Source organism: Scylla paramamosain, chromosome 11 (assembly GCF_035594125.1).
Source record: "Scylla paramamosain isolate STU-SP2022 chromosome 11, ASM3559412v1, whole genome shotgun sequence".
In the NCBI taxonomy this organism is placed as follows: domain Eukaryota; kingdom Metazoa; phylum Arthropoda; class Malacostraca; order Decapoda; family Portunidae; genus Scylla; species Scylla paramamosain.
Genome location: NC_087161.1, coordinates 10792315 through 10820291, shown reverse-complemented (window position 1 = coordinate 10820291; position 27977 = coordinate 10792315). Strand labels below are relative to the sequence as shown.

At 38.0% G+C, this 27977-nt stretch overlaps 1 protein-coding gene across 10 annotated transcripts in view; it reads left to right on the top strand.

Moving 5' to 3' along the window:
* Window positions 1-27977, top strand: part of LOC135104938 (thioredoxin domain-containing protein 16-like) — a 428690-nt gene that overhangs the window by 220078 nt on the left and 180635 nt on the right. For all 10 annotated transcript variants that reach the window (XM_064012732.1, XM_064012729.1, XM_064012731.1 and 7 more), the window contains one exon: window positions 22793-22926. In XM_064012732.1, coding sequence (XP_063868802.1) covers window positions 22793-22926 — 134 coding nt within the window. The remainder of the gene's footprint in view (window positions 1-22792; window positions 22927-27977) is intronic.

The window sequence follows — 27977 nt, the reverse complement described above, 5'->3', positions numbered from 1 at the left end:
ATTTAGTGTAGGTAGAGGAAACCCACACAGTAGATACACATTAAACAACCAAATTCTGGTAGGTACAGGGTATGAGAAAGATTTAGGAGTTATAGTTAGCTCTGAACTACATCAAGGAAAACAATGCTTAGAGGCCAGAAACAGGGCAAATAGGGTACTAGGATTAATTTTTAGTAGTGTTAAAAGTAGAAGGCCCGGAAGTAATATTAAAGTTATACTTGGCGCTGGTCAGACCTCATCTAGACTCTGCTGAGCAGTTCTGGTCCCCACATTACAGGAAAGATATAGGTCTATTAGAATCAGTACAGAGGAGAATGACTAAAAGGATACAGGGGATGGGGAGTATTCCTTACGAGGCGAGATTGAAGTTGTTAAGATTACATTCTTTAGAGAGACGTAGGTTAAGAGGGGACCTGATAGAAGTCTTTAAGTGGTATAAGGGTTATAACAAAGTGGATGTAAGCAAAATTTTTAGGATCAGCAACCAGGGTAGAACAAGAAATAATGGGTTCAGGCTTGAAAAATTTAGGTTTAGGAAGGAGATAGGAAAAAATTGGTTCTCAAATAGAGTGGTAGATGAGTGGAATGGACTCAGCAATCATGTTGTTAGTGCTAGGACATTAGAGAGCTTTAAGAGAAGATTAGACAGATTTATGGATGGGGATAATAGATGGAAATAGGTAGGTATATTTCATACAGGGACTGGGTGCGTCTTGCAGCTTCCCTTATTTCTTATGTTCTTATTTTGACTCCAATAAATTTTTATTTTCCAGACCATATTATATGCAATGTATGCACTGTACATAGGTGTAGAGTAAGAGATATATGTATATTATTGGCACTGCATGGATTAATGAAAGTAAATCTAAAATTTATTCTTACCTGATTTCATTTGTTTTTGTCTCATAAACATTCCGACTGCATTCATTATCTTTTCCATGCTCTTTTCCCTCCCATTGCCTATTCAAGAGAATATCTTATATCGCCTTTTTAAAGATGACTTAACCCTATTCTCTATGGTTGAAAACGACCCATCCTAGCCGACTTTTCTCAAATAAAACTAAATTTTAAACAAGAGAGAGTTTTAGGAAATTATTCTTACTATATCAATCAAAATTTGATAAGGAATGACCATGTAAAAAAAAAAAATCTGCAAAAAAAAATGGTCTAAACTGTGATATTTTATACTTTTTCTTTTGAATGCTCATGAAGCAATATGACAATAGACAAAAATCATCGATCAGTGAGTTCAATGTTGACAGCCACCTTCTTGCCAGCCATATGATAAATTTCTCCATACATTTACTTATTTGTTTATATTTTTTTGTTTACTTTTTGTGTGTGTATGTATTTACCTAGTCATATTTACCTAGTTGTACAGAGTATGAGCCAAAGCTCATTTTCTCCTGTCTCCATAACCATATTTATCAGTTTTTATTTAAACATGTGTACACTGCTTGCCACAACCACCTCTTCTTTCAAATCATTCCAGATTTCAATAGTTCTATATGGGAAGCTGTATTTCTTGATGTCACTTGAACATATACTCTTCTTTGTTTTCTTCCCATGTCCCCTCCTCTGTATCTTTCCCTTTTCCATCTGTGGTACCAAGTCATTTCTGTCTATTCTTTATATATTGTTTATTAATTTGTACATTGTTATCACGTCTCTTCTTTCTCTTCTCTCTCATAATGTTGGTAAACCCATCTCTTCAAGTCTCTTCATAGCTTAAGTCTGGTACCATGTTCGTTGCTATCCTTTGTATTCTTTCCAGTTTCCATATATCTTTTTTTCTACGTGGAGCCCAAACTACAGCTGCGTATTCCAATTTAGGACATATTTTGCTTGTTATAATTTTCTTTATCATTTCTTTATCTAAGTCTAAACATAATGTTTGTTAACAAGCTGTATGTAGAGCCGAATATCTCGTTTGTGTCTTTCAGGTGATAGTGTCTCCTGAATCATTACTCCCATATATTTTTCTTCATTATTTTTCATTATTATTTCTCCTCCCATTTTGTATTTCCATGAAAGTCTCCTTTTTTACTTTTTCCTATTTTCCTAGCTTCCATCTTTGGCTCCATGTATCTTGTCAATATGTTTTCATAACTCCTTGCAGTCATTTTATTCTTTATTTTCATTATTTCTGCATCATCAGCAAACAGGTTTATATAATTATTTAGATCCTCTGTCATATCATTTTCATTATATTTGAAACATAATAGGTGCCAACACAGATCCTTGTGGTAACCCACTTGTCACTTTGTGCCAACTTGAATTAGTGTGTCTGATTACTGTTGTCATTTCCCTCCCTTGTAGATACTGCCCCATCCATCTCAATGTTGCTCCCTTTAGTCTTCCTCTATTCTCTAGCTGCCACATAAGGCTTTTGTGGGGAATTTTATCTGATGCTTTTTTTTTTTTATCAAGGTATACCACACCAACCCATCCATCCCTCTCTTGTACTCCATCTATTACTCTTGTATAGAAGCTCAGTAGATTTGTGATACAGGATCTCCCTTTCCTGAATCCAAATTGCTTTTCAATAATTATAATTTCATCTTCTAGATATTCCAACCATCCGTTTTTAATTATGGTTTCACAAAGCTTACCAACAATACTTGTTAGTGACAGTGGTCTATAATTCAGTGATTCTATCTTATTTCCCCCATTGGCACTGTGTTAGCTCTTTTCCATTCCCTTGGTACTTTCCTTCTCTCAGCAAGCTATTAATTATATTCTATATGAGTTCTTCCATTTGTTCTCTGCATTCTTTTAATATCCATTCATTTGCTTGATCTGGTCCCATAGCTTTTCTAACATCCAGCTCTTCCAGTAGTTTCTTGATTTCTTGTCTCTTTACATGTATCTTCTCTATTCTCTCATGCTGTGATACCACTTTCGGTGCTACAAATTCGGTTTCCTTTGTAAACACACATTAAAAACTCATTCATTAGTTCACTGATCTCCTCAGTAGTTTCATAAATTCTTCCTTCCCTTTTTAACTTGTTTATGCCATCCTTATGTTTCATCTTCCTGTTTCCATATCTGTAAAAGAGTTTGGGTTCTTCTTTGCATTTTCTTACTATGTCACTTTCAAAGTCTGTTTCTTCTTTTATTATACTGTTATGCTATACTCTTCTTATTATAATATACTTCTTATTGTATTATTATACTATACTATTTTTATCTCATACTTCTTATTATACTATATTCATTCCTTGCTTTTCTGTATTTTTCTCTAGCATTTCTGTTCAGTTGTCTCATCATTTTCTTCCATGCCCTATCCTTTTTCTTTTTTCCTTTCTACACACCTGGCATTATACCATTCATGTTTCCCAATTTTCATTTTATAACATGGTACAAGCTGTTCCACCCCCATCTTTATACTTGCTCAAAAATCTCATATTTTCTCACACTACTTAACTTTAAAATAGCTCTTTCCAGTTAATTTTTCTATAAAATTTACTAAATTTTGCAAAGTTTGCCTTAGCATAGTTCTGTCTCCCCATTTTTGTATTGTTCTTTCATGTGCAACACTTTTTCCTCCTGTGATACTATTTCTATTATCACATGATTACTTCTTCCCATTGGACTCAATGTATACTTGGTCTGTATTCCAGGTTTTTTGTAAAGTCCAACTGTGATGGTTCTTCTCCTCCTTGTAGGCTTTTTCACCCTTTGTCTCATTGTATTCACCATCATGGTTTGCATAAGTTCTTCACTCCATGACACGACATTTTCTTTCACTTACATCTCCCAGTTAATTCCTTAAGTGTTGGAGTTGCCTACTAAGAGCACTTTGTTACTTTTCCTTATATACTTTTCCTCTATATTATTTTTTGTTTTTAGTTGCATACTTTTAAATTTATTGATCTCCCATATATTAGTTTTTGGTGGTGTGTATGTCACAGTGATTTTCCTTTTTTCACTTCCTTTGATTTTAATCACAACACTTAATGTTTCTGTCATTCTATCACCACATTCCACTTCCTCAACAATAATATCCTCACTCATCCTCCCTTTCCTTTTCCATCTCTCCTCCATGTGCTATGTCCTTCCTTTGCAAATTCCAGCTTTATTTTCTCTTAGTTTGGTTTCTGTTAAACATACTACATCTGGTTTATTGTTCTTTAAGCTCCAATAGGCTTAAAACTAAACCATCTATATTAGTATACATAATCTTTAAACTTCTTTGTTATCTAGTGATCTTGCATGGCATCTTTGTGCTCCCATTTCCTCACTTTCATGTCCACAACATTCCAGGTGAATCTTCTCGCTTGTTCCTGTGTTCTCTCCCCATTTTTTAACTGTGCATTTACTCTCAATTCTTTCAGTTTACTTCTTCGTTCATGTCTCATTTTATCCATATTTCCTTCATTCAAAATTTGATGAATAAGTGTCTTGAAACCTCCCTCTTGAAGGAATTCAAGTTATAGGAAAGTGGAAATACAGAAGCAGGCAGGGAGTTCCACAGTTTACCAGAAAAAGGGATGAATGATTGAGAATACTGGTTAACTCTTGCATTAGAGAGGTGGACAGAATAGGAGTGAGAGAAAGAAGAAAGTCTTGTGCAGCGAGGCCGCGTGAGGAGGGGAGGCATGCAGTTAGCAAGATCAGAAGAGCAGTTAGCATGAAAATAGTGGTAGAAGACAGCTAGATATGCAACATTGCGGCGGTGAGAGAGAGGCTGAAGACAGTCAGTTAGACGAGAGGAGTTGATAGGACAAAAAGCTTTTGGTTCCACCCTATCTAGAAGAGCAGTATGAGTGGAAACCCCCCCAGACATGTGAAGCATACTCCATACATGGACAGATAAGGCCCTTGTATAGAGTTAGCAGCTGGTGGGGGGGGGTTAGAAAAATTGGTGGAGATGTCTCAGAATGCCTAACTTCATAGAAGCTGTTTTAGCTAGAGATGAGATGTGAAGTTTCCAGTTCAGATTATAAGTAAAGGACAGACCGAGGATGTTCAGCGTAGAAGAGGGGGACAGTTGAGTGTCATTGAAGAGAAGGGGATAGTTGTCTGGAGGGTTGTGTCGAGTTGATAGATGGAGGAATTGAGTTTTTGAGGCATTGAACAATACCAAGTTTGCTCTGCCCCAATCAGAAATTTTAGAAAGATCAGAAGTCAAGCATTCTGTGGCTTCCCTGCATGAAATGTTTACCTCCTGAAGGGTTGGACGTCTATAAAAAGACGTGGAAAAGTGCAGGGTGGTATCATCAGCATAGGAGTGGATAGGACAATAAGTTTGGTTTAGAAGATCATTAATGAATAATACGAAGAGAGTGGGTGACAAAACAGAACCCTGAGGAACACCACTGTTAATAGATTTAGGAGAAGAACAGTGACTGTCTATCACAGCAGCAATAGAATGGTCATAAAGGAAACTTGAGATGAAGTTACAGAGAGAGGGATAGAAACCGTAGGAGGGTAGTTTGGAAATCAAAGCTTTGTGCCAGACTCTATCAAAAGCTTTTGATATGTCCAAGGCAACAGCAAAAGTTTCACCAAAATCTCTAAAAGAGGATGACCAAGACTCAGTAAGGAAAGCCAGAAGATCTCCAGTAGAGCAGCCTTGACAGAACCCATACTGGTGATCAGATAGAAGGTTGTGAAGTGATAGATGTTTAAGAATCTTCCTGTTGAGGATAGATTGAAAAACTTTAGATAGGCAGGAAATTAAAGCAATAGGACGGTAGTTTGAGGGATTAGAACGGTCACCCTTTTTAGGAACAGGTTGAATGTAGGCAAACTTCCAGCAAGAAGGAAAGGTAGATGTTGACAGACAGAGCTGAAAGAGTTTGACTAGGCAAGGTGCAAGCACGGAGGCACAGTTTCGGAGAACAATAGGAGGGACCCCATCAGGTCCATAAACCTTCTGAGGGTTTAGGCCAGCGAGGGCATGGAAAACATCATTGCGAAGAATTTTAATAGGTGGCATGAAGTAGTCAGAGGGTGGAGGAGAGGGAGGAACAAGCCCAGAATCGTCCAAGGTAGAGTTTTTAGCAAAGGTTTGAGTGAAGAGTTCAGCTTTAGAAATAGATGTGATAGCAGTGGTGCCATCTGGTTGAAGTAGAGGAGGGAAAGAAGAAGAAGCAAAGTTATTGGAGATATTTTTGGCTAGATGCCAGAAGTCACGAGGGGAGTTAGATCTTGAAAGGTTTTGACATTTTCAGTTAATGAAGGAGTTTTTGGGTAGTTGGAAAACAGGCTTAGCATGTTTCCGGGCAGAAATATAAATTGCATGAGATTCTGGTGATGGAAGGCTTAAGTACCTTTTGTGGGCCACCTCTCTATCATGTATAGCACGAGAACAAGCTGTGTTAAACCAAGGTTTAGAAGCTTTAGGACGAGAAAAAGAGTGAGGAATGTACGCCTCCACGCCAGACACTATTACCTCTGTTATTCGCTCAGCACACAAAGACGGGTCTCTGACATGGAAACAGTAGTCATTCCAAGGAAAATTAGCATAATACCTCCTCAGGTCCTCCCAACTAGCAGAGGCAAAACGCCAGAGGCACCTTCACTTAGGGGGATCCTGAGGAGGGATTGGAGCGATAGGACAAGATAAAGATATGAAACTGTGATCGGAGGAGCCTAACGGAGAAGAAAGGTGACAGCATAAGCAGAAGGATTAGAGGTCAGGTAAAGGTCAAGAATGTTGGACGTATCTCCAAGAGGGTCAGGAATACAAGTAGGGTGTTGCACCAATTGCTCTAGGTCATGGAAGATAGCAAAGTTGTAGGCTAGTTCACCAGGATGGTCAGTGAAGGGAGTGGAAAGCCAAAGCTGGTGGTGAACATTGAAGTCTCCAAGAATGGAGATCTCTGCAAAAGGGAAGAGGGTCAGAATGTGCTCCACTTTGGAAGTTAAGTAGTCAAAGAATTTCTTATAGTCAGAGGAGTTAGGAGAGAGGTATACAGCACAGATAAATTTAGTATGAGAGTGACCCTGTAGTCGTAGCCAGATGGTGGAAAACTCAGAAGATTCAACAGCGTGGGGACTCCCGGGAGAGGAGTAATCTCATAGTATCCTGTCTCTATATCTATCCAGTTTGGTCTTAAAAGCATGGACAGTTACGGCAATGACAACCTTTTCATTGAGTTCATTCCATTTTTTTTCACACTTCTCTGAGGAAAACTATACTTTTTGATGTCTTTTCTACAGTTAACTTTCTTCAGCTTCTTACTGTGTCCCCTTGTACTCTGTGTGTCTAAATTTATAAAACATTTTTTGTCCACATTTTCCATACCATTTATCATTATATAGATTAAATCTCCTTTCTCACTCCTATTTTCAAGGGTAGGAATTTCCAACATTCTTAATCTCTCTCCATGGGTCGACTTACACAACTCCAGAACCATCTTAGTGACTGCTCTTTGTACTCTTTCTAATTTTATAATATTCCTCTTTATATGAGGAGACCACACCATTGCTGCATATTCCAATCTTGGTCTTATCTTGGAAATCAACAACTTTTTTTTATCATTCCTTCATCCAAATATGAGAATACCATTTTTACTCTTTTTAACAAATTCATTGTCTCTCCAGTACTTTTATCAGCATGTCTGTCCAGAGTCAAATTTTCAGTAACTGTTACTCCCAAATCCACCTCTTCTTTTGACTTTTTAACTTCACACCATCCATGTCATAATGATATTATATTCTTTTCTTACTCTTACCAAACTCTATTACTTTACATTTACTCAAATTGAATTCTATTTGCTAAGATTTACTCCATCTATTTATCTTATTTAAATCATCTTGCAGTACTATACAGTCATTTACATTTCCTACCCTTCTCATCAGCTTAGCATCATCTGCAAATAAGTTCATATAACTATTATTTCTTCATTTATGTCTTTCACATATATTACAAACATTATTGATCCCAACAATGACTCCAGTGCAACACCACAAGTTACTTCCAGCCAAGATGAATTTTGGTCTTGTATTACAGTTTTCATCTCTCTATTATCCAGGTAATCCTCCATCTACTCCAGCAGTCTTCCTCCAATTTTCCTATAATTTTTTATCTTCCATAGCAATCTTCGGTGTGGTACTTTGTCAAACACTTTCTTCAAGTCTAAGTGGACACCATCCACCCATCTGTCTCTGCTGTACAATATCGACTACCCTTGAATAAAAGGACAATAAATTCATGGAACATGATCTTCCCCTCCTAAATCCAAATTGACAATTTACTAAAACTTTATCTCTTTCCAAGTGTTCCATCCATCTTTCCTTTATTGTTCTTTCACATAATTTTCCTACAACACTAGTCAAGGACACTGGTCTATAATTTAGTGGGTTTTCCTTATTTCCTCCTTTGAATATTGGTGTAATATTTGCTCTCTTCCAATCTTTTGATACTCTTCCCTGTGATAGTGGTGTGATAGTGGTGATACTCTTCCCTGTGATAGTTGTTCTCTACATTCCTTCAATATCCAGTCTGATACTCCATCTGGACTAGTTGCTTTATTTACATCAAGCTCTTCCATCTTTAAGTATTTCCTCATAACTGACTGGGACTGTACTTAGTATATTCCTCACCAACTTATCCCTTCCAGCATCAAACTCCCCTTCCACAGTAAATACTGATCTCAAACTATTGTTCTTAACCTCCGCTATGTCCTGCGCATTGTAGAATTTTCTTCAACTTTCAATCTTAATACACCTTCCTTCTTCTTCATCTTCCCATTAATATGTCTAAAGAATAGTTTGGGTTCATTTATATACTTATCTATTATATCTCTTTCATAGTTTCTTCTCTCCATTCTTATTATCTCAATGTACTTGTTTCTAACATCAATATATTCCTCCCATCTGCTCTCAGTTTTCCTCTCCTTCCATCCATTCCAAACATTTCACTTACAATGTCTAGCCTCTTTGCATCTTGTATTGAACCATTCTTTACCCTTTCTACATCTCGCTCCTCCTCTAGATACAAATTTCTCCATAGCAGAATTGTATATCCTTATAAATTCATCCCATTTTTTCCGAACATCTTCTGCATCTTCAAAGTCTTTCCAGTCCACAGCAAGAAAGTACTTTCTTAGTTTTTCAGTCAGCTTTAGTATATTTAAATTTTTTCATCTTATAATTTTCATCAGTGATTACATTTCCATTTTTCAAATTAAATTCCATCAACACATGATCACTTTTGCCTAAGAGAGCTATCATAGTGTATAGTTTCAATAATTCCCATGTCCTTGGTGAACACTAAATCAAGTCTTGATGGTTTATCTCTTCCACTAAATCTGGTATCGCAATCAACCCACTGAGTCATCAAGTTTTTCACCACCCAGTTTAATAGTCTATTACTCCATGAATTCTCACTTCCAGTAGTTGTCAATGTCTCCCAATTTATCTCCTTACAATTAAAATCACCAACAATAACTATATCACAACTTTCCGTCACTATCTTTTCAAGACCTTTTTAAAACATCTACCAACACTTCGTGCTCGTCTTTTCACCAAGAATTGGTCATAGGTGGCAAATACACTCATACATAATTCATTATCCTTCCATTTCCACTTTTAATCATCACTTGTAGAATTTCCAACTTGTTTTCACTTTTTATTACCTTCTCCACTTTAACATGTTTTTTTAGTCAGAATTGTCACTCCCCCTCCTTCCTTGTCACTTCTATTTTTCATCCATAAATCATATTTATCATCACCACTGTCAGGAGTTCCCCATTCATTTTTCCATTTTGTCTCACATAATACAGTGACATCTTGTGCGGTTCTGTATAACAATTCATTTAATTTAATTTTAGTTGACGTTAATCCATTTACATTAGTATAACATACCTTACTGTTTGATGTACCATTTCTTTATTCTCATATCTCTTACTCTCCGAAAAACTTCTTCTTTTCTTCCTCCATTCATTGTTCTTTTTTTGTTTACCCTCATTTACTAGCTCCTTTTTTCTTCAATCTTTCAGTCTCATCCATATCCCTGTTTATCCATACATTCCTATATTCTTCATCTCCAGACAACCTCCAAGATCCATTAATTACTTCTGCTTGTACCTGTGTTGCAAACTTTATTCTTATGGGTCTCATTTTTCTTCATATTTCCCAATTCTATGGAATCTTCCACTTGCTTTTCTACCTGGCTGTCTTCATCTGTTACTTTCTTCAGTAACTTATTCAACAGGTTCTTTTCCTTTTCCTCTCTTTGAATTCTGCTTATTATTTTCTCTTCCTTTAAACCAAATGCAATTATTTGTTTATATTTTTCTGCAGTGTCTCTCACTAACTTTTTCTCTTCTTTAATAACATTTACCACTTTGTCTGAGGTTTTGCTTCTCATTTTCTTCTTCCATTTTTCTTTAGTGATTCTTCTTCAAATTTACATTCATTTAACCACTTACTTTGTCTCATTTCCACATCCTTTACACTTGCCTTCATTTCCTCATTTCCTTTCTGAACAGTTTCAAATTTTTCTTTTATTTGTTTCTTTAAACAGTAATTTTCTCCTTTAACTTCTCATTTTTATCTTCCATCTCCATCAATTTTCCTGGAATAGTCACCAACTCCTCACCTGTCTTCTGGTGTGCCTCCAATGTCTTTATTCTCTCCAATAATTTGTCCATCATTTCTTCCTTATACAAAATTTTTCTATACTACAGGGTATAATTTAATTCTCTTTCTTCACCAGTAAAACCTTCAAAGGAATTGAAGGACAAATAACAAAGGAATTGAAGGATAAGTGTCCTGAAACCTCCCTTTTGAAGAAATTCAAGTTATAGGAAGTGGAAATACAGAAGCAGGCAGGGAGTTCCAGAGTTTACCAGAGAAAGGGATGAATGACTGAGAATACTGGTTAACTCTTGCATTTGAGAGGTAGACAGAATAGGGATGAAAGGAAGAAGAAAGTTGTGCAGTGAGGCTGTGGGAGGAGAGGAGGCATGCAGTTAGCAAGATCACAAGAGCAATTAGCATGAAAATAGCAGTAGAAGATAGCAAGAGATGTAACATTGCAGTGATGAGAAAGAGGTTGAAGACAGTCAGTTAGAGGAGAGGAGTTGATGAGACAAAAAGCTTTTTTATTCTACCCTGTTTAGAAGAATGGTATGAGTGAACCTCCCCCAGACATGTGAAGCATGTCTGGGGGCCCATGTGCAGAGTTAGCAGCTGGAAGGGTGAGAAAAAACTGGCTGAGATGTCTGAGAATGCCTAACTTCAAACAAGCTGTTTTAGCTAGAGATGAGATGTGAAGTTTCCAGTTTAGATTATAAGTAAAGAAAAGTAGAAGAGAGGGACAGTTGAATGTCATTGAAAAAGAGGGGATAGTTGTCTGGAAGGCTTTGTTAAGTTGATAGATGGAGGAATTTAATTTTTCAGGCATTGAACAATACTAAGTTTGCTCTGCTGCAATCAGAAATTTTAGAAAGATCAGAAGTCAGGCATTCTGTGGCTTCCCTGCATGAACTGTTTACTTCCTGAAGAGCTGGACATCTACAAAAAGACATGGAAAAGGGAAGGGTGGTATCATCAGCGTAGGAGTGGATAGGACAAGAAGTTTGGTTTAGATCATTATGAATAATGGGAAGAGACTGTGCAGCAGAACAGAACCCTGAGTAACACCATTGTTAATAGATTTAGGAGAAGAACTGTGACCATCTACCACAGCAGCAATAGAACGGTCGGAAAGGAAACTTGAGATGAAGTTACAGAGAGAAGAATAGAAGCCATAGGAGAGTAGTTTGGAAATCAAAGCTTTGTGCCAGACTTTATCAAAAGCTTTAGATATGTCTAAGGCAACAGCAAAAGTTTCACCAAAATCTCTAAAAGAGGATGACCAAGACCTGTAAGGAAAGCCAGATCACCAGTAAAGCGGACTTGATGGAACCCATACTAGCAATAAGATAGAAGGTTGTGAAGTGATAGATGTTTAAGAATCTTCCAGTTGAGAATAGATTAAAAAACTTTTAATAACCAGGTAATTAAAGCAACAGGACAGTAGAAGGATTAAAGTGGTCACCCTTTTTAGGAACGGGCTGAATGTAGGCAAACTTCCAGCAAGAAGGAAAGTTAGATGTTGACGGACAGAGTTGAAAGAGTTTGACTAGGCAAGGTGCAAGCACAGAGGTGCAGTTTCAGAGTACAATAAGAGGGATCCCATAAATGTTATGTAAATCCCATAAATAAAGAGGGTCCATAAATGTTCCGAGGGTTTAGGCCAGCGTGGGCATGGAAAACATCATTGCGAAGAATTTTAATAGGTAGCATGAAGTAGTCAGAGGATGAAGGAGAGAGAGGAACAAGCCCTGAATCATCCAAGGTAGAGTTTTTGCAAAGGTTTGAGCAAAGAGTTCAGCTTTAAAGATAGATGTGATAGCAGTGGTGCCATCTGGTTGAAATAAAAGAGAGAAAGAAGAAGAAGCAAAGTTATTGGAGATGTTTTTGGCTAGGTGTCAGAAGTCATGAGGGGGATTAGATCTTGAAAGATTTTGACACTTTCTATTAATGAAGGAGTTTTTGGGTAGTTGGAGAACAGACTTGTCAAGGTCCCAGTCAGAAATATATAGTGCATGAGAATCTGGTGTTGGTGAGCTCAAGTACTTTTTGAGGGCCACCTCTCTATCATGTATAGCACGAGAACAGGCTGTGTTAAACCAAGTTTTGGAAAGTTCTGGTTAATGAAAAGAGTGAGGAATGTATGCTCACATGCCAGACACTATCACACAGAGACGACGGGTCTCTGACATGGAAGCAGTAGTCATTTTGAGGAAAATCAGCATAATTTTTTTTTTTTTTATGTAGGAAGGACACTGGCCAAGGGCAACAAAAATCCAATAAAAAAAATATGCCCACTGAAATGCCAGTCTCATAAAAGGGTCAAAGCAGTGGTCAAAAATTGATGAATAAGTGTCTTAAAACCTCCTTCTTGAAGGAATTCAAGTCATAGGAAGGTGGAAATACAGAAGCAGGCAGGGAGTTCCAGAGTTTACCAGAGAAAGGAATGAATGATTGAGAATACTGGTTAACTCTTGCATTAGAGAGGTGGACAGAATAGGGGTGAGAGAAAGAAGAGTTTTGTGCAGCGAGGCTGTGGAAGGAGGGGAGGCATGCAGTTAGCAAGATCAGAGGAGCAGTTAGCATGAAAATAGCGGTAGAAGACAGCTAGATATGCAACATTGCGGCAGTGAGAGAGGCTGAAGACAGTCAGTTAGAGGAGAGGAGTTGATGAGACAAAAAGCTTTTGATTCCACCCTGTCTAGAAGAGCAGTATGAGTGGAACCCCCCCAAACATGTGAAGCATACTCCATACATGGACGGATAAGGCCCTTGTACAGAGTTAGCAGCTAGGGGGGTGAGAAAAACTGGCGGAGACGTCTCAGAATGCCTAACTTCATAGAAGCTGTTTTAGCTAGAGATGAGATGTGAAGTTTCCAGTTCAGATTATAAGTAAAGGACAGACCGAGGATGTTCAGTGTAGAAGAGGGGGACAGTTGAGTGTCATTGAAGAAGAGGGGATAGTTGTCTGGAAGGTTGTGTCGAGTTGATAGATGGAGGAATAGAGTTTATGAGGCATTGAACAATACCAAGTTTGCTCTGCCCCAATCAGAAATTTTAGAAAGATCAGAAGTCAAGTGTTCTGTGGCTTCCCTGCGTGATATGTTTACCTCCTGAAGGGTTGGACGTTTATGAAAAGACGGAAAAGTGCAGGGTAATATCATCAGCATAGGAGTGGATAGGACAAGAAGTTTGGTTTAGAGGATCATTAATGAATAATAAAAAGAGAGTGGGTGACAGGATAGAACCCTGAGGAACACCACTGTTAATAGATTTAGGAGAAGAACAGTGACCGTCTATCACAGCAGCAATAGAACGGTCTGAAAGGAAACTTGAGATGAAGTTACAGAGAGAAGGATAGAAACCGTAGGAGGGTAGTTTGGAAATCAAAGCTTTGTGCCAGACTCTATCAAAAGCTTTTGATATGTCCAAGGCAACAGCAAAAGTTTCACCAAAATCTCTAAAAGAGGATGACCAAGACTCAGTAAGGAAAGCCAGAAGATCACCAGTAGAGCAGCCTTGACGGAACCCATACTGGCGATCAGATAGAAGGTTGTGAAGTGATAGATGTTTAAGAATCTTCCTGTTGAGGATAGATTGAAAAACTTTAGATAGGCAGGAAATTAAAGCAATAGGACGGTAGTTTGAGGGATTAGAACGGTCACCCTTTTTAGGAACAGGTTGAATGTAGGCAAACTTCCAGCAAGAAGGAAAGGTAGATGTTGACAGACAGAGCTGAAAGAGTTTGACTAGGCAAGGTGCAAGCACAGAGGCACAGTTTCGGAGAACTCTAGGAGGGACCCCATCAGGTCCATAAGCCTTCCGAGGGTTTAGGCCAGCGAGGACATGGAAAACATCATTGCGAAGAATTTTAATACATGGCATGAAGTAGTCAGAGGGTGGAGGAGAGGGAGGAACAAGCCCAGAATTGTCCAAGGTAGAGTTTTCAGCAAAGGTTTGAGCAAAGAGTTCAGCTTTAGAAATAGATGTGATAGCAGTGGTGCCATCTGGTTGAAATAGAGGAGGGAAAGAAGAAGAAGCAAAGTTATTGGAGATATTTTTGGCTAGATGCCAGAAATCACGAGGGGAGTTAGATCTTGAAAGGTTTTGACATTTTCTGTTAATGAAGAGAGTTTTTGGCTAGTTGGAGGACAGACTTGGCATGGTTCCGGGCAGAAATATAAAGTGCATGAGATTCTGGTGATGGAAGGCTTAAGTACCTTTTGTGGGCCACCTCTCTATCATGTATAGCACAAGAACAAGCTGTGTTAAACCAAGGTTTAGAAGGTTTAGGACAAGAAAAAGAGTGAGGAATGTATGCCTCCATGCCAGACAGTATCACCTCTGTTATGCGCTCAGCACAGAAAGATGGGTCTCTGACACGGAAGCAGTAGTCATTCCAAGGAAAATCAGCAAAATACCTATTCAGGTTCCCCCAACTAGCAGAGGCAAAACACCAGAGGCACCTTCACTTAGGGGGATCCTGAGGAGGGATTAGAATGATAGGACAAGATAAAGATATGAGATTGTGATCGGAGGAGCCCAACAGAGAAGAAAGGGTGACAGCATAAGCAGAAGGATTAGAGGTCAGGAAAATGTCAAGAATGTTGGGCGTATCTCCAAGACGGTCAGGAATACGAGTAGGGTGTTGCACCAATTGCTCTAGGTCATGGAGGATAGCAAAGTTGTAGGTTAGTTCACCAGGATGGTCAGTGAAGGGAGAGGAAAGCCAAAGCTGGTGGTGAACACTGAAGTCTCCAAGAATGGAGATCTCTGCAAAAAGGAAGAGGGTCAGAATGTGCTCCACTTTGGAAGTTAAGTAGTCAAAGAATTTCTTATAGTCAGAGGAGTTAGGTGAGAGGTATACAGCACAGGTAAATTTTGTTTGAGAGTGATTCTGTAATCATAGCCAGATGGTGAAAAACTCAGGAGATTCAAGAGAGTGGGCACAAGAGCAGGTTAAGTCGTTGTGCACATAGACACAACATCCAGCTTTGGAATGAAAATGAGGATAGAGAAAGTAGGAGGGAACAGAAAAGGGGCTACTGTAAGCTGTCTCAGACACCTGAATTTCAGTGTGGAAAAGATGAGGTTTAGTAGAGGAGAGGTGGTGTTTTACAGATTGAAAATTAGATGTACAACTGCAAATGTTGCAGAAGTTAATGAAGAAAAGTTGGGGGGGTGTCAAAACACTTAGGGTCGATACCAGAAGAGGAGTCCAACCTGAGGGCATTTGTGATTCCCTCCCCAGTTGGGGACTCTGAGGCTGGTGTAGGAGTTGCCATGATAATTTTGAATTTTGAGCAAAGGGTGTGTGTGTGTGTGTGTGTAATTAGATGCTTCTAGTTCTGTGTAAAGGAAGAGAGTTGTCTTTAGAGGGCAGGTTGTGACTGCCCCCTTATGTTGCAATACACAAGGGGAAATGTTCAGTGAGGTCACAGCTGGGTTTAATGATAGGTTCACAGCACCCCGTGACTCAGTGCTTTAGACACCAGTGGGAATAATCATTGTTTCAGCAGGTGCCTACTGCCTCCTCCATAGGGAAATCCATAACATGGGTCAATAGTATGGAAGATAGACCAACTGTAAACATATTCAGTGTTGTAGAATGTTTGATAGGAGATGTGAGGTCAGTAAATTCAGAAGAAATGGCAGGGGACTTGTTCATAACATCTGATATGATTTCCAGTAATGTGCATCATTCTAATCAGAAAACTGAGGGTATAATTACTAATGTCTTGCTATTTCTCTATAGGAGCCACTCTTCATAATCTATGTCATTATCCACTTCCTTGTCACTTTCAAGTTCCATGGCAAGACCAGCTTCGTCACCTATCACATCTGCCAAATCTTTGTCAGGGTCATCTATAAAGTCAGGGTCTGTGTCTGTAAAGTCCATTGTTAGCACTAAGCAATCATACACCCAGTAAGTGCTCCCAGTCATATAAGCTGATAACTCCTCTTTTGCATGCTGCAGTGCATATTTATGAAAGATTGCAAGGTTTTTATTTCACAGAGGGTAGCTAGCTAGCCCCCTCGTCCCTCCCACAACCACTGCTGTGATATCATGAGTGGCTAACTCCTGCTGACTGGCTGCTGCCTGCCCCTCTCTCTCTCTCTCTCTCTCTCTCTCTCTCTCTCTCTCTCTCTCTCTCTCTCTCTCTCTCTCTCTCGTCTCCTACTATTGTTTGTTGCAATGATCTTTCTGTTTTCATTCCTCTCTCTCTCTCTCTCTCTCTCTCTCTCTCTCTCTCTCTCTCTCTCTCTGAGTCATTGTAATCCTACTATTGTCTGTTACAATGATCTTTCTTTCTTCATTCCTCTCTCTCTCTCTCTCTCTCTCTCTCTCTCTCTCTCTCTCTCTCTCTCTCTCTCTCTCTGAGTCATTGTAATCCTACTATTGTCTGTTACAATGATCTTTCTTTCTTCATTCCTCTCTCTCTCTCTCTCTCTCTCTCTCTCTCTCTCTCTCTCTCTCTCTCTCTCTCTCTCTGAGCCATTGTAATTTCCAGTATTGTGTACCACACTAATGAGAAAATTGAAGGCTTAATTGCAAAAATTTCTGAGGCCTTCAAATATTAATAGACTCCCATCACACATCAGGGTAATATATTGCATTGAGAAGTTTTTTGCTTGTTTGTTTTTTGTATGCACCTGGTTTATTACACCAAACAAATATAAGATACTTTTTAGGAAAAAGTTTGGTCACCCTGTATTTGGTGTAGTAATGTCTGTGAATATATTTATATTTTTACATTTACCTAACTTTTGACAACATTGATACCAGACCTCAGAGATGGCTACAAGACCAGTTTGCTGCAGTCAGGGATCTTTTTAAAATTTTAATGACCATGCCAGTTCATTGTTAGAGCCAGGTGACTTCTTGACCATTGATGAAACTTTATATTTTTTTAGAAATCAAATAAGATTCAGGCAGTACAATAAGAGCATACCTAAATGATATGGTCTGTTGTATAAATTTGTGAATGCAGCAAGAATTCCATTCACCCTCAGGATGATAGCATACTCAGGTAAACCTTCCAGAGAGCCTTGACCCCCACTACATCCATGGCTCACTTCCAACAGTGAAGGTTCTTGTAAGTTAGGTACAAGAATCTGTAGTCCTTAGTCTAGACAGACTGTGTACCAGCCTAGAGTTGTTTGAGTACCTTCAAACACAAAGTATTGCTGGTGTAGATTGCATGAGCAAAGGCATACCACCAGAGATAAAGGTAGTCATAGGAAGGGAAGAGGTCATACCAGGTGTACTGGACTAAAAATAACTGAATTATCATGTAGTACCCACCAAAAGTAATGGTAAGAAAAAAGTATTGTTTCTCAGTACAGTTCCCCCTATAGTATTAGGAATTACCAAGAATGATGGTGCAAGAAAGCCCACCATATATAAATTGTATCGTTTCACTAAGGGAGGAACTGACATAATAGATCAGAGAATAGATTTTTATGCAGTGCACACTAAATCTTGCATATGGACAGTGAATGCCATAGGATTATTTGCAGAGAAAGCTTGTTAACCCTCTTTGTTATATGGATATATAATGTAGCCAGTGTAAATGTGTATTTATTGCACTTTTATTTGGTGACAGAGGCTATTAGCTTGCAATGTTTTATGTATATAATGTATTTATAGTTTATGTAAATGGATATCTATTATACTTTAACTTCTTATTGCAGCTAGGCATTACAGTAATTTGTTTCTGTAAAACTAAGGTTTGCTTTCTTAACAAAGTTATGAGTAAGTGTATAAAGCCAAACAGTAATATATATATATATATATATATATATATATATATATATATATATATATATATATATATATATATATATATATATATATATATATATATATATATATATATTTATATATATTTATATATATATATATATATATATATATATATATATATATATATATATATATATATATATATATATATATATATATATATATATATATATATATATTATGCAGAGAGAGAGAGAGAGAGAGAGAGAGAGAGAGAGAGAGAGAGAGAGAGAGAGAGAGAGAGAGAGAGAGAGAGAGAGAGAGAGAATAAAAAATAAAATAACTTTCGACTTACAACAAACATTCATTTCAAAATTTATTTTGATATCTAAGTGGCTTCAAATCACCACAGATTCTGCAAAGTTACAGAAACAATTATTGGCTTCATCATCTGATATGAATTTCAATTGTTTTCCTTACAATTACGAATAATTACTTTTGAACTATAATTTTGCTGTTGCCTGTTTTGCATTCAAATTTAACCACTAAATGAAACCACCTTCAAAAGGGCAGAATTTGGGAAAAGTGTTTGGTATGATACATGAGAGCTGGGTCCTCAGCCCAGATCCTGATAATACTTTTTCAGTGTGGCTAAAACTCGCTTAGCTAAGTAAGCAGGCATTTATCCATTGCAAACCCACAATAGTATTCATAACATCTACCTTCAGGTTCATAATGCTCTCTCTCTCTCTCTCTCTCTCTCTCTCTCTCTCTCTCTCTCTCTCTCTCTCTCTCTCTCTCTCTCTCTCTCAACATTATCTATTGAAACAATAATAATAATGATAATGATAATTATAATAATAATAAAAAAAAAAAATAATAATAATAATAATAATAATAATAATAACAGCATTAATAGTAATGATATGTGTGTGTGTGTGTGTGTGTGTGTGTGTGTATTTACCTAGTTGTATAGTACAGGGTCCGAGCCAAAGCTCAATTAGTCCTGTCTCCATACCCGAATTTATCTAATCTCTCTTTAAACATGTGCACACTCTTTGCCGCAACCACTTCTTCTTTTAAGTTATTCCATATTTCAACCGTTCGATGCGGAAAGCTGTATTTCTTAATATCTCCCAAACAATGACTCTTCTTTAATTTCTTCATATGTCCCCTTGTACATCTATCTCCTTCCTCCACTTTTACAACTAGGTCATCTCTGTCTATCTCCTCCATGTTGTTTATTAATTTGAACATTGTTATCAGGTCTCCTCTTTCCCTTCTTTCTTGCAGTGTTGGTAATCCAATTTCTTCCAGTCTTTCCTCGTAACTTAGGTCTTCCAATTCAGGTATTATTTTCGTAACTGTTCTTTGTATCCTTTCCAATTTCCTTATATCTTTCTTCTTGTGTGGAGACCATACCACTGCTGCGTATTCCAGTTTGGGGCGTATCATGTGTGTTATAATTCTCTTCACCATTTCTTTGTCTAGGTAATTAAATACCACCCTGATATTTGCTAGCAAATTATATGTAGAGCCAAATATTCCATTGATGTGTTTTTCTGGTGATAGCGTGTCTTGAATTATTACTCCCAAGTCTTTTTCTTCTTTGCTCTTTGGTATTGTGATTCCTCCCATCTTATACTCCCATGAAGGTCTCCTTTTACTTCTTCCCATCTCCATTACATGGCACTTCTTTATATTAAATTCAAATTTCCATCGTTTACTCCATTCATAAATTCTATCAATATCCCTCTGTAGTTCCTCACAATCCTCTTGGTTCTTTATTACTTTCATCAATTTTTCATCATCTGCAAACATGTTAATGTAGCTATTTAAACCACCGTCATATCATTTATATAGACCTGAAACATTATAGGTACCAACACAGACCCTTGTGGTACTCCGCTTGTTACTTCGCACCAACTTGATTTATTATCTCTGATTACTGTACTCATTTCCCTACCTTGGAGATAATCCTTCATCCACTTAAGTATTTTTCCTTTTAGCCCTCCTCGATGTTCCACTTTCCATACGAGACTTTTATGTGGAACTGTATCAAAAGCTTTTTTCAGATCTAAATAGACTGCATCAACCCAACCATCTCTCTCTTGTAGTTTATCGTGTGTGTGTGTGTGTGTGTGTGTGTGAGTTACATATCATAAAAAAGCTTCCACCTTGAAAGGTAAAGCCACCACTCCTATCAGTACACATCAAGCTTCCATAGTGATATTTTAGAAAACTATGCCTACCGTGGTGTTCATGAGACATTGCTGCTAATTAAGAACATGACTGAATTAGCAGTTCAAAGGAAATCACTGCTCTCCTTGTCTCCCTGCACTCCCTTGTTACATGGGCAAGCTTTACATTATCATCACTCATCAGCACCTGCATATTTTTGTATTGTTACATGTCATATACCAATAAAGTAATGAAATATGCTGATTCTGAGACAGTGACTGATAATTCAATGCTAGGTACAATAGGGAGTTGAAGAAATTGAAAGGAAATGTTTACTCACTTTTATGTATTTATTTATTTTCCATATTTTGTGCATAGTCTACTGTAACCAATTTATATTCTACAGATGTAGCAATGCTTTTTGAACTTGATGGTAGGTTCAGTTTTCCTAACCATCACCTGATAGCTTGATGAAACCAGACATAACCGTATAGTGTCCAGCTTCCTTTCTTCTTCTGCATAATATCATTCAAAGGTGGCTGCCACAGCTGTCATGCAGTGTGTGTATTTACCTATTTACCTAGTTGTATTTACCTAGTTGTGGTTTACAGGAGGGGAGTAATCTCGTAGTATCCCCATCTCTATATCTACCCAGTTTGGTCTTAAAAGCCTTGCAATTTTTAAAAAACCTTGCAATTTTCATAAATATGCACTACAGCATGCAGAAGAGAGGTTATCAGTTTATATGACTGGGAGCATTTACTGGGTGTATGATTGCTTAGTGCTTACAATGGACTTTACAGACACAGACCCTGACGAAGATTTGGCAGATGTGATAGGTGACGAAGCTGGTCTTGCCATGGAACTTGAAAGTGACAAGGAAGTGGATAATGACATAGATTATGAAGAGTGGCTCCTATAGAGAAATAGCAAGACATTAGTAACTATACCCTCAGTTTTCTGAATAGTATGGTGCACAATATTGGAAATCATATCAGATGTTATGAACAAGTCCCCTGCCATTTCTTCTGAATTTACTGACCTCACATCTCCTATCAAACATTCTACAACACTGAATATGTTTACAGTTGGTCTATCTTCCATACTATTGACCCATGTTATGGATTTCTCTATGGAGGAGGCAGTAGGCACCTGCTGAAACAATGATTACTCTCACTGGTGTCTAAAGCACTGAGTCACGGGGTGCTGTGAACCTATCATTAAACCCAGCTGTGACCTCACTGAACATTTCCCCTTGTGTATTGCAACACAAGGGGGCAGTCACAACCTGCCCTCTAAAGACAACTCTCTTCCTTCACACAGAACTAGAAGCATCTAATTACACACACACACACACACCCTTCGCTCAAAATTAACCTCTAATCCTTCTGCTTATGCTGTTACCTTCTCTTTTCCATTGGGCTTCTCCAATCACATTCTCATATCTGTATCTTGTCCGATTACTCTAATCCCTCCTCAGGATCCCCCTAAGCAGAGATACCTCTGGCATTTTGCATCTCGCTCCTCCTTTAGGTACAAATTTCTCCACAGCAGAATTATATATCCTTATAAATTCATCCTGTTTTTCCCGAACACCTTCTGCATCTTCAAAGTCTTTCCAGTCCATGGTAACAACGCACAATGTGTGTATTTACCTAGTTATGTTTTACAGGAAAAGAGCTATGCTCATGCTGTCCTGTCTCCATATCTATAAGCATCCAGCTTAACTTTAAATTCATATATGTGCATGTGCATGCATGTGTGTATGTGCAGAATATATTCATCTGATGTGAAATGCCAATAGTGATATGGAGAAAGCAGATATGAGCAATGGTGTTAGGAAAAATCAATGTCAATATTGCATGTAATAATATGTACTACACAATAGGTAATCAGATGGAATGATGCCCTATGATATATTGGAGCCTTTTTGCCACAAGGTGATCCATAGAATGTTGTTCATCCAATGATGTTTACTTGTACTTAATACACAATCCCCCGGCTGGGAAGAGCAAAAATCCAGGAAAGCCACAGACAATAGGGTTAAAGTACTTTCACTTTTGCTTTGATTCAGTCCTACATCCATGTTTGCCATTTTCATTTTCTTCACTTCATTCTCCCTAGTATAGGATTTGTGACTTTAGGGATACTAACCATCACTTAAGGTAAAGGATATTTTTTTTTTTTATTTATTTTATTTTATTTATATATTTTTTTTTATGAAACTGTTAGCTATATCACCAAATAAATACCTGTTTTCTTGTGGATCACTTACACTTCAAAATTCATGACAGTGAAATATTGAATTTTTGCGTTCTGAATGTTCATTAGGGTGGAGCAGGGCACCCCAGTGGAACTGGCTAATATGAGAGCAGTGGAGGACATGTTGGCTCTGAAGAGAGATGTGCACCCAGCCTCTTGGTTCATCAATGCTGCTGTTGTTGGAGTCTTCTCAGAAGAGAAAGGTAGGAACTATAAAATTACACCAATAACACTTAAGGTTATTTTTGGTAGCTTAAATGTTTTGCAAATTTGGTACATATTTATTTGCTTACTTTTTTGCTTCACTTTCTATATCTCCTTTTCTATCTATTGTTTTGTTAGTCAAGAATATTCTTATGAATTAATGCAGGTATGTTTATAATCTTTTCCTGAATCTTTTTCCGCCTTCAGAAATCCACTATCTATTATTTTAATTTTCTTTTCTTGTAACTGCTTTTTCTCTTAGCTCTTAGTGTGTTTTAAGAATCTCCCTCAACACCTATTCTTTCGTATTTTTTTAACAGACAGGACAACTGTCTTCCTCCACTTCATAAACCTCACCCTTGTGATTCTTACAGTTTCTCTCTTTCTATCAAATACAATTTTTTTTAGCAGAATGATGCTATTTTTTTTTTTTTTTGTAGGATGGACACTGGCCAAGGGCAACACAAATCCAATAAAAAAAATGCCCACTGAAATGCCAGTCCCATAAAAGGGTCAAAGCAACAGTCAAAAATTGATGAATAAGTGTCTTGAAACCTCCCACTTGAAGGAATTCAAGTCATAGGAAGGTGGAAATACAGAAGAAGGCAGGGAGTTCCAGAGTTTACCAGAGAAAGGGATGAATGATTGAGAATACTGGTTAACTCTTGCATTAGAGAGGTGGACGGAATAGGGGTGAGGGAAAGAAGAAAGTCTTGTGCAGCGAGGCCGGGGGAGGAGGGGAGCCATGCAGTTAGCAAGATCAGAAGAGAAGTTAGCATGAAAATAGTGGTAGAAGACAGCTAGAAATGCAACATTGCTGTGGTGATAGAGAGGCTGAAGACAGTCAGTAAGAGCTGATGAGACAAATAGCTTTTGATTCCACCCTTCTGAATTTTTTTTTTTTAAGTTGATACTCTCAGACTTTTTGGAAACATGTTTGACTTGTGTTAATACCATGAGCATCCATGGCAGGGATGAACTTTTTTGGCAGTACACTTATCACCAGTTTATCCCACCTTTGAATTAGTTTATCATTGTTTCCATGATATCCCAAAGTTGGGCATGACATTGTTTTAGTAAAATCTCTCCATTTTTTTATGAAATACAGTAAAATCCCTCTTATCCGGCATCAACGGGACCGCCGACATGCCGGATACTTGAATTTTGCTGGATACTTGAATAGAAGTGAAATTATGTCCACAATCACCACCCTACATTCACGCATCTTACCATAACAAAGATCAGCTGATCTTAATCAGCAGCTGATCTGATCAGCTGCTTGAGTGTAAGCACAACACGCTTCCTCTTTTCTACAACTTTAGGCATGATGAAGGCGTCAGGCGATAAACAGTGCACACATGGGACTGAGTCACTGAGTAAACACAGTGCAGTGGGCTGTGGGTGGCACGAAGCAGTGCTCTCTGGTGGCGAGGTGACAAAGTATTCCTCGCGCGGGAATTTTAATCGATTTTATGAGTACACATTGATTCTTTATTGATTTTAAGGCTCGGGGAAAAAATGTGCCAGATACTTGAAGCTGCCGGATACTCGAATGCCGGATGAGAGGGATTTTACTGTATGTCTTTTTCTTCTCATGTTTTTGTTTCTAGTGTGATTTGTTGACTCCTTCATTAGGTGTATATGTTTAATGTCCTTTGCAAGTTTCATGTCTTTAGCAAATGGTGCATCTAGTCATGATGGCCAGTATTCATTTATGTACAGTACTGACAATAGGTCTTGGCGCAAACTCTACTCTGCCAAGAAATACCAGTTTGATAAAGACTATCATAGCATCTCTCTGATATGGCAGTGTCTTGGTGACCTTGGGACAAGTAAGGAGAAGAGTGGAAACCCCAGTGGCATGAGCCAGTGACTGCTCAGTTGTCTGCAGACTATTGTTCTGAGTAGGTCAGGGATTCTTTTTTTTTTTTTTCCTGACATAGATCACATTTTTTGGGATAGTGAAAAGGAAGTGAAAGAAGCTGACATAGCATCCATAGCAATGCTCTTTCACTATGGAAAGTCAAATAAGGAAATAAGTGAGGAAACTGGTGTTTCAAGGCAGTCATTGCAACCATAGAAGAAAGTATCATGAAAGGTCACACTTGGTTTCTTTCTGCACTTTGAGGCTTATACATAGGCAACTAGAAAAAAAAAATCATAATATAACACATAAGGAGGAGGTAGTAGGTACCTGCCAAAATGATAATTACTGCTAGTGAGGTCTAAAGCAATGGATCAGGGGGTGCTGTGAACTTATCATTAAACCCAGCTGTGGCCTCACTGAACATTTTCCTTTGTGTCTCACAACACAAGGGGCAGGCACAACCTGCCCTCTAAAGACAACTCTCTTCCTTCACACAAAACTACAAGCACCTAATTACACACGCACACCCTTCACTCAAAATTAAAAGTTATCATGGTGATTCCTACACCAGCCTTGGAGTCCCCATCTGGGGAGGGGACCACAAATGTCCCCAGGTTGGACTGGTCTTCTGGTATCGAACCTGAGTGTCTTGATACCCCCCTCAACTTTTTCCTCATTAACTTCTGCAATATTCACAGTCTTAGATCTAATTTTCAATCTGTAGAACACCACCTCTCCTCTGCTAAACCTCATCTTTTCCTCACTGAAACACAGGTGTCTGAGGCAATTGACAGTAGCCCTTTTTCTGTTCCCTCTTACTTTTTCTATTCTCATTTTCAATCCAAAGTTGGATGTTGTGTTTATGTGTGCAATGACTTAACCTGCTCTTGTGCCCACGCTCTTGAATCTTCTGAATTTTCCACCATCTGGCTACAACTACAGAATCACTCTCAAACTAAATTTATCTGTGCTGTATACCTCTCACCTAACTCCTCTAAGAAATTCTTTGACTGCTTAACTTCCAAAGTGAAGCACATTCTGACACTCTTTCCTTTTGCAGAGATCTCCATTCTTGGAGACTTCAATGTTCACCACCAGCTTTGGCTTTCCTCTCCCTTCACTGACCATCCTGATGAAGTACCCTTTAACTTTGCTATCCTCCACAACCTAGAGCAATTGGTGCAACACCATACTTGTATTCTTGACCGTCTTGGAGATATGCCCAACATTCTTGACCTTATCCTAACCTCAAATCCTTCTGCTTATGCTTCTTATTGGATTCCTCCGATCACAATCTCATATCTGTATCTTGTCCTATTGCTCCAATCCCTCCTCTGGATCCCCCTAAGTGGAAGTGCCTCTGACATTTTGCCTCTGCTAGGATCTGAGGAGGTATTTTGCTGATTTTCCTTGGAATGACTATTGCTTCCATGTCAGAAACCCATCTCTGTGTGCTGAGCACATAATAGAGGTGATAGTGTCTGGCATGGAGGTGTACATTCCTGACTCTTTTTTTTTACCTAAGCCTCCCAAACCTTGGTTTAACACAGCCTGTTCTTGTGCTATACATAGTAGAGAGGTGGCCCACAAAAGATACTTGAGCCTTCCATCACCAGAATCTCATGTGCTATATATTTCTGTCCAGAACCATGCTAACTTTAACTTCAAACTCTTTCAGCTCTGTCTATCAGCTTTCCCTCTTGCTGGAAGTTTGCCTACATTCAGCCTGTTCCTAAAAAGGGTAACTGTTCTAATCCCTCAAACTACCATCTTATTGCTTTAATTTCCTGCCTATCTAAAGTTTTTAAAACTATCCTCAACAGGAAGATTCTTAAATATCTATCACTTCACAACCTACTATCTGACTGCCAGTATGGGTTCCATCAAGTCCTCTTTACTGATGATCTGGCTTTCCTTACTGAATCATGGTTATCCTCTTTTAGAGATTTTGGTGAAACTTTTCTGTTACCTTAGATATATCAAAAGCTTTTGATAGAGTCAGGCACAAAGCTTTAATTTCCAAACTATCCTCCTATGGCTTCTATCCTTGTCTCTGGAATTTCATCTCAAGTTTTCTTTCTGACTGTTCTGTTGCTGCTGTGGTAGATGACCAAAAGATTGGAAGAGAGCAAATATTACACCAAAGGAGGAAATAGGGAGGAAATAAGAAAACCCACTAAAAAAACTAAATTAAATTATCGACTAGTGTCATTGACTAGTGTTGTAGGAAAACTATGCGAAAGAACAATAAAGGAAAGACTGATAGAACGCTTGGAAAGTGATAAAGTTTTGGTAAATTGTCAATTTGGATTTAGGAGGGGAAGATCATACTCCATGAACTTATTGTCCTTTTATTCAAGGGTAGTCAATATTGTGCAGAAGAGAAACGGATGGGTGGATGGTGTCTACTTAGACTTGAAGAAAGCGTTTGACATGGTACCACACTGAAGATTGCTAAGGAAGATAAAAAACTAAGGAAAAATTGGAGGAAGACTGCTAGAATGGATGGAGGATTATTTGGATGATAGAGAGAGGAGAACTGTAATACAGGACCAAAATTCATCTTGACTGAAAGTAACTAGTGGTGTTCCACAGGGGTCAGTGTTGGGACTGATAATGTTTGTAATATATGTGAATGACATAAATGAAGAAATAGGTAGTTATATGAACTTATTTGTGGATGATGCTAAGCTGATGAGATGGGTAGAAAATGTAAATGATTGTATGGTACTGCAAGATGATTTAAATAAGATAAATAGATGGAGTAAATCTTGGCAAATGGAATTCAATTTAAGTAAATTTAAAGTAATGGAGTTTGATAAAAGTAAGAAAAGAATACAATATCATTATGAGATGGATGTTTTGAAGTTAAAGAAATCAAAAGAAGAAGTGGATTTGGGAGTAACTTAGTGAAAATTTGACTCCGGACAGGCTCATTGATAAAATTACTGGAGAGACAATGAATTTGTTGAAAAGAGTAAGAATGGCATTCCCATATTTGGATGAAGGAATGATAAAAAGTTGTTGATTTACATGATAAGACCAAGATTGGAATATGCGGCAGTGGTGTGGTCTCCTCATACAAAGAGGAATATAAAATTGGAAAGAGTACAAAGAGCAGTCACTAAGATGGTTCTGAAGTTGAGTAAATCAACCTACAAAGAGGGATTAAGAATGTTGGAA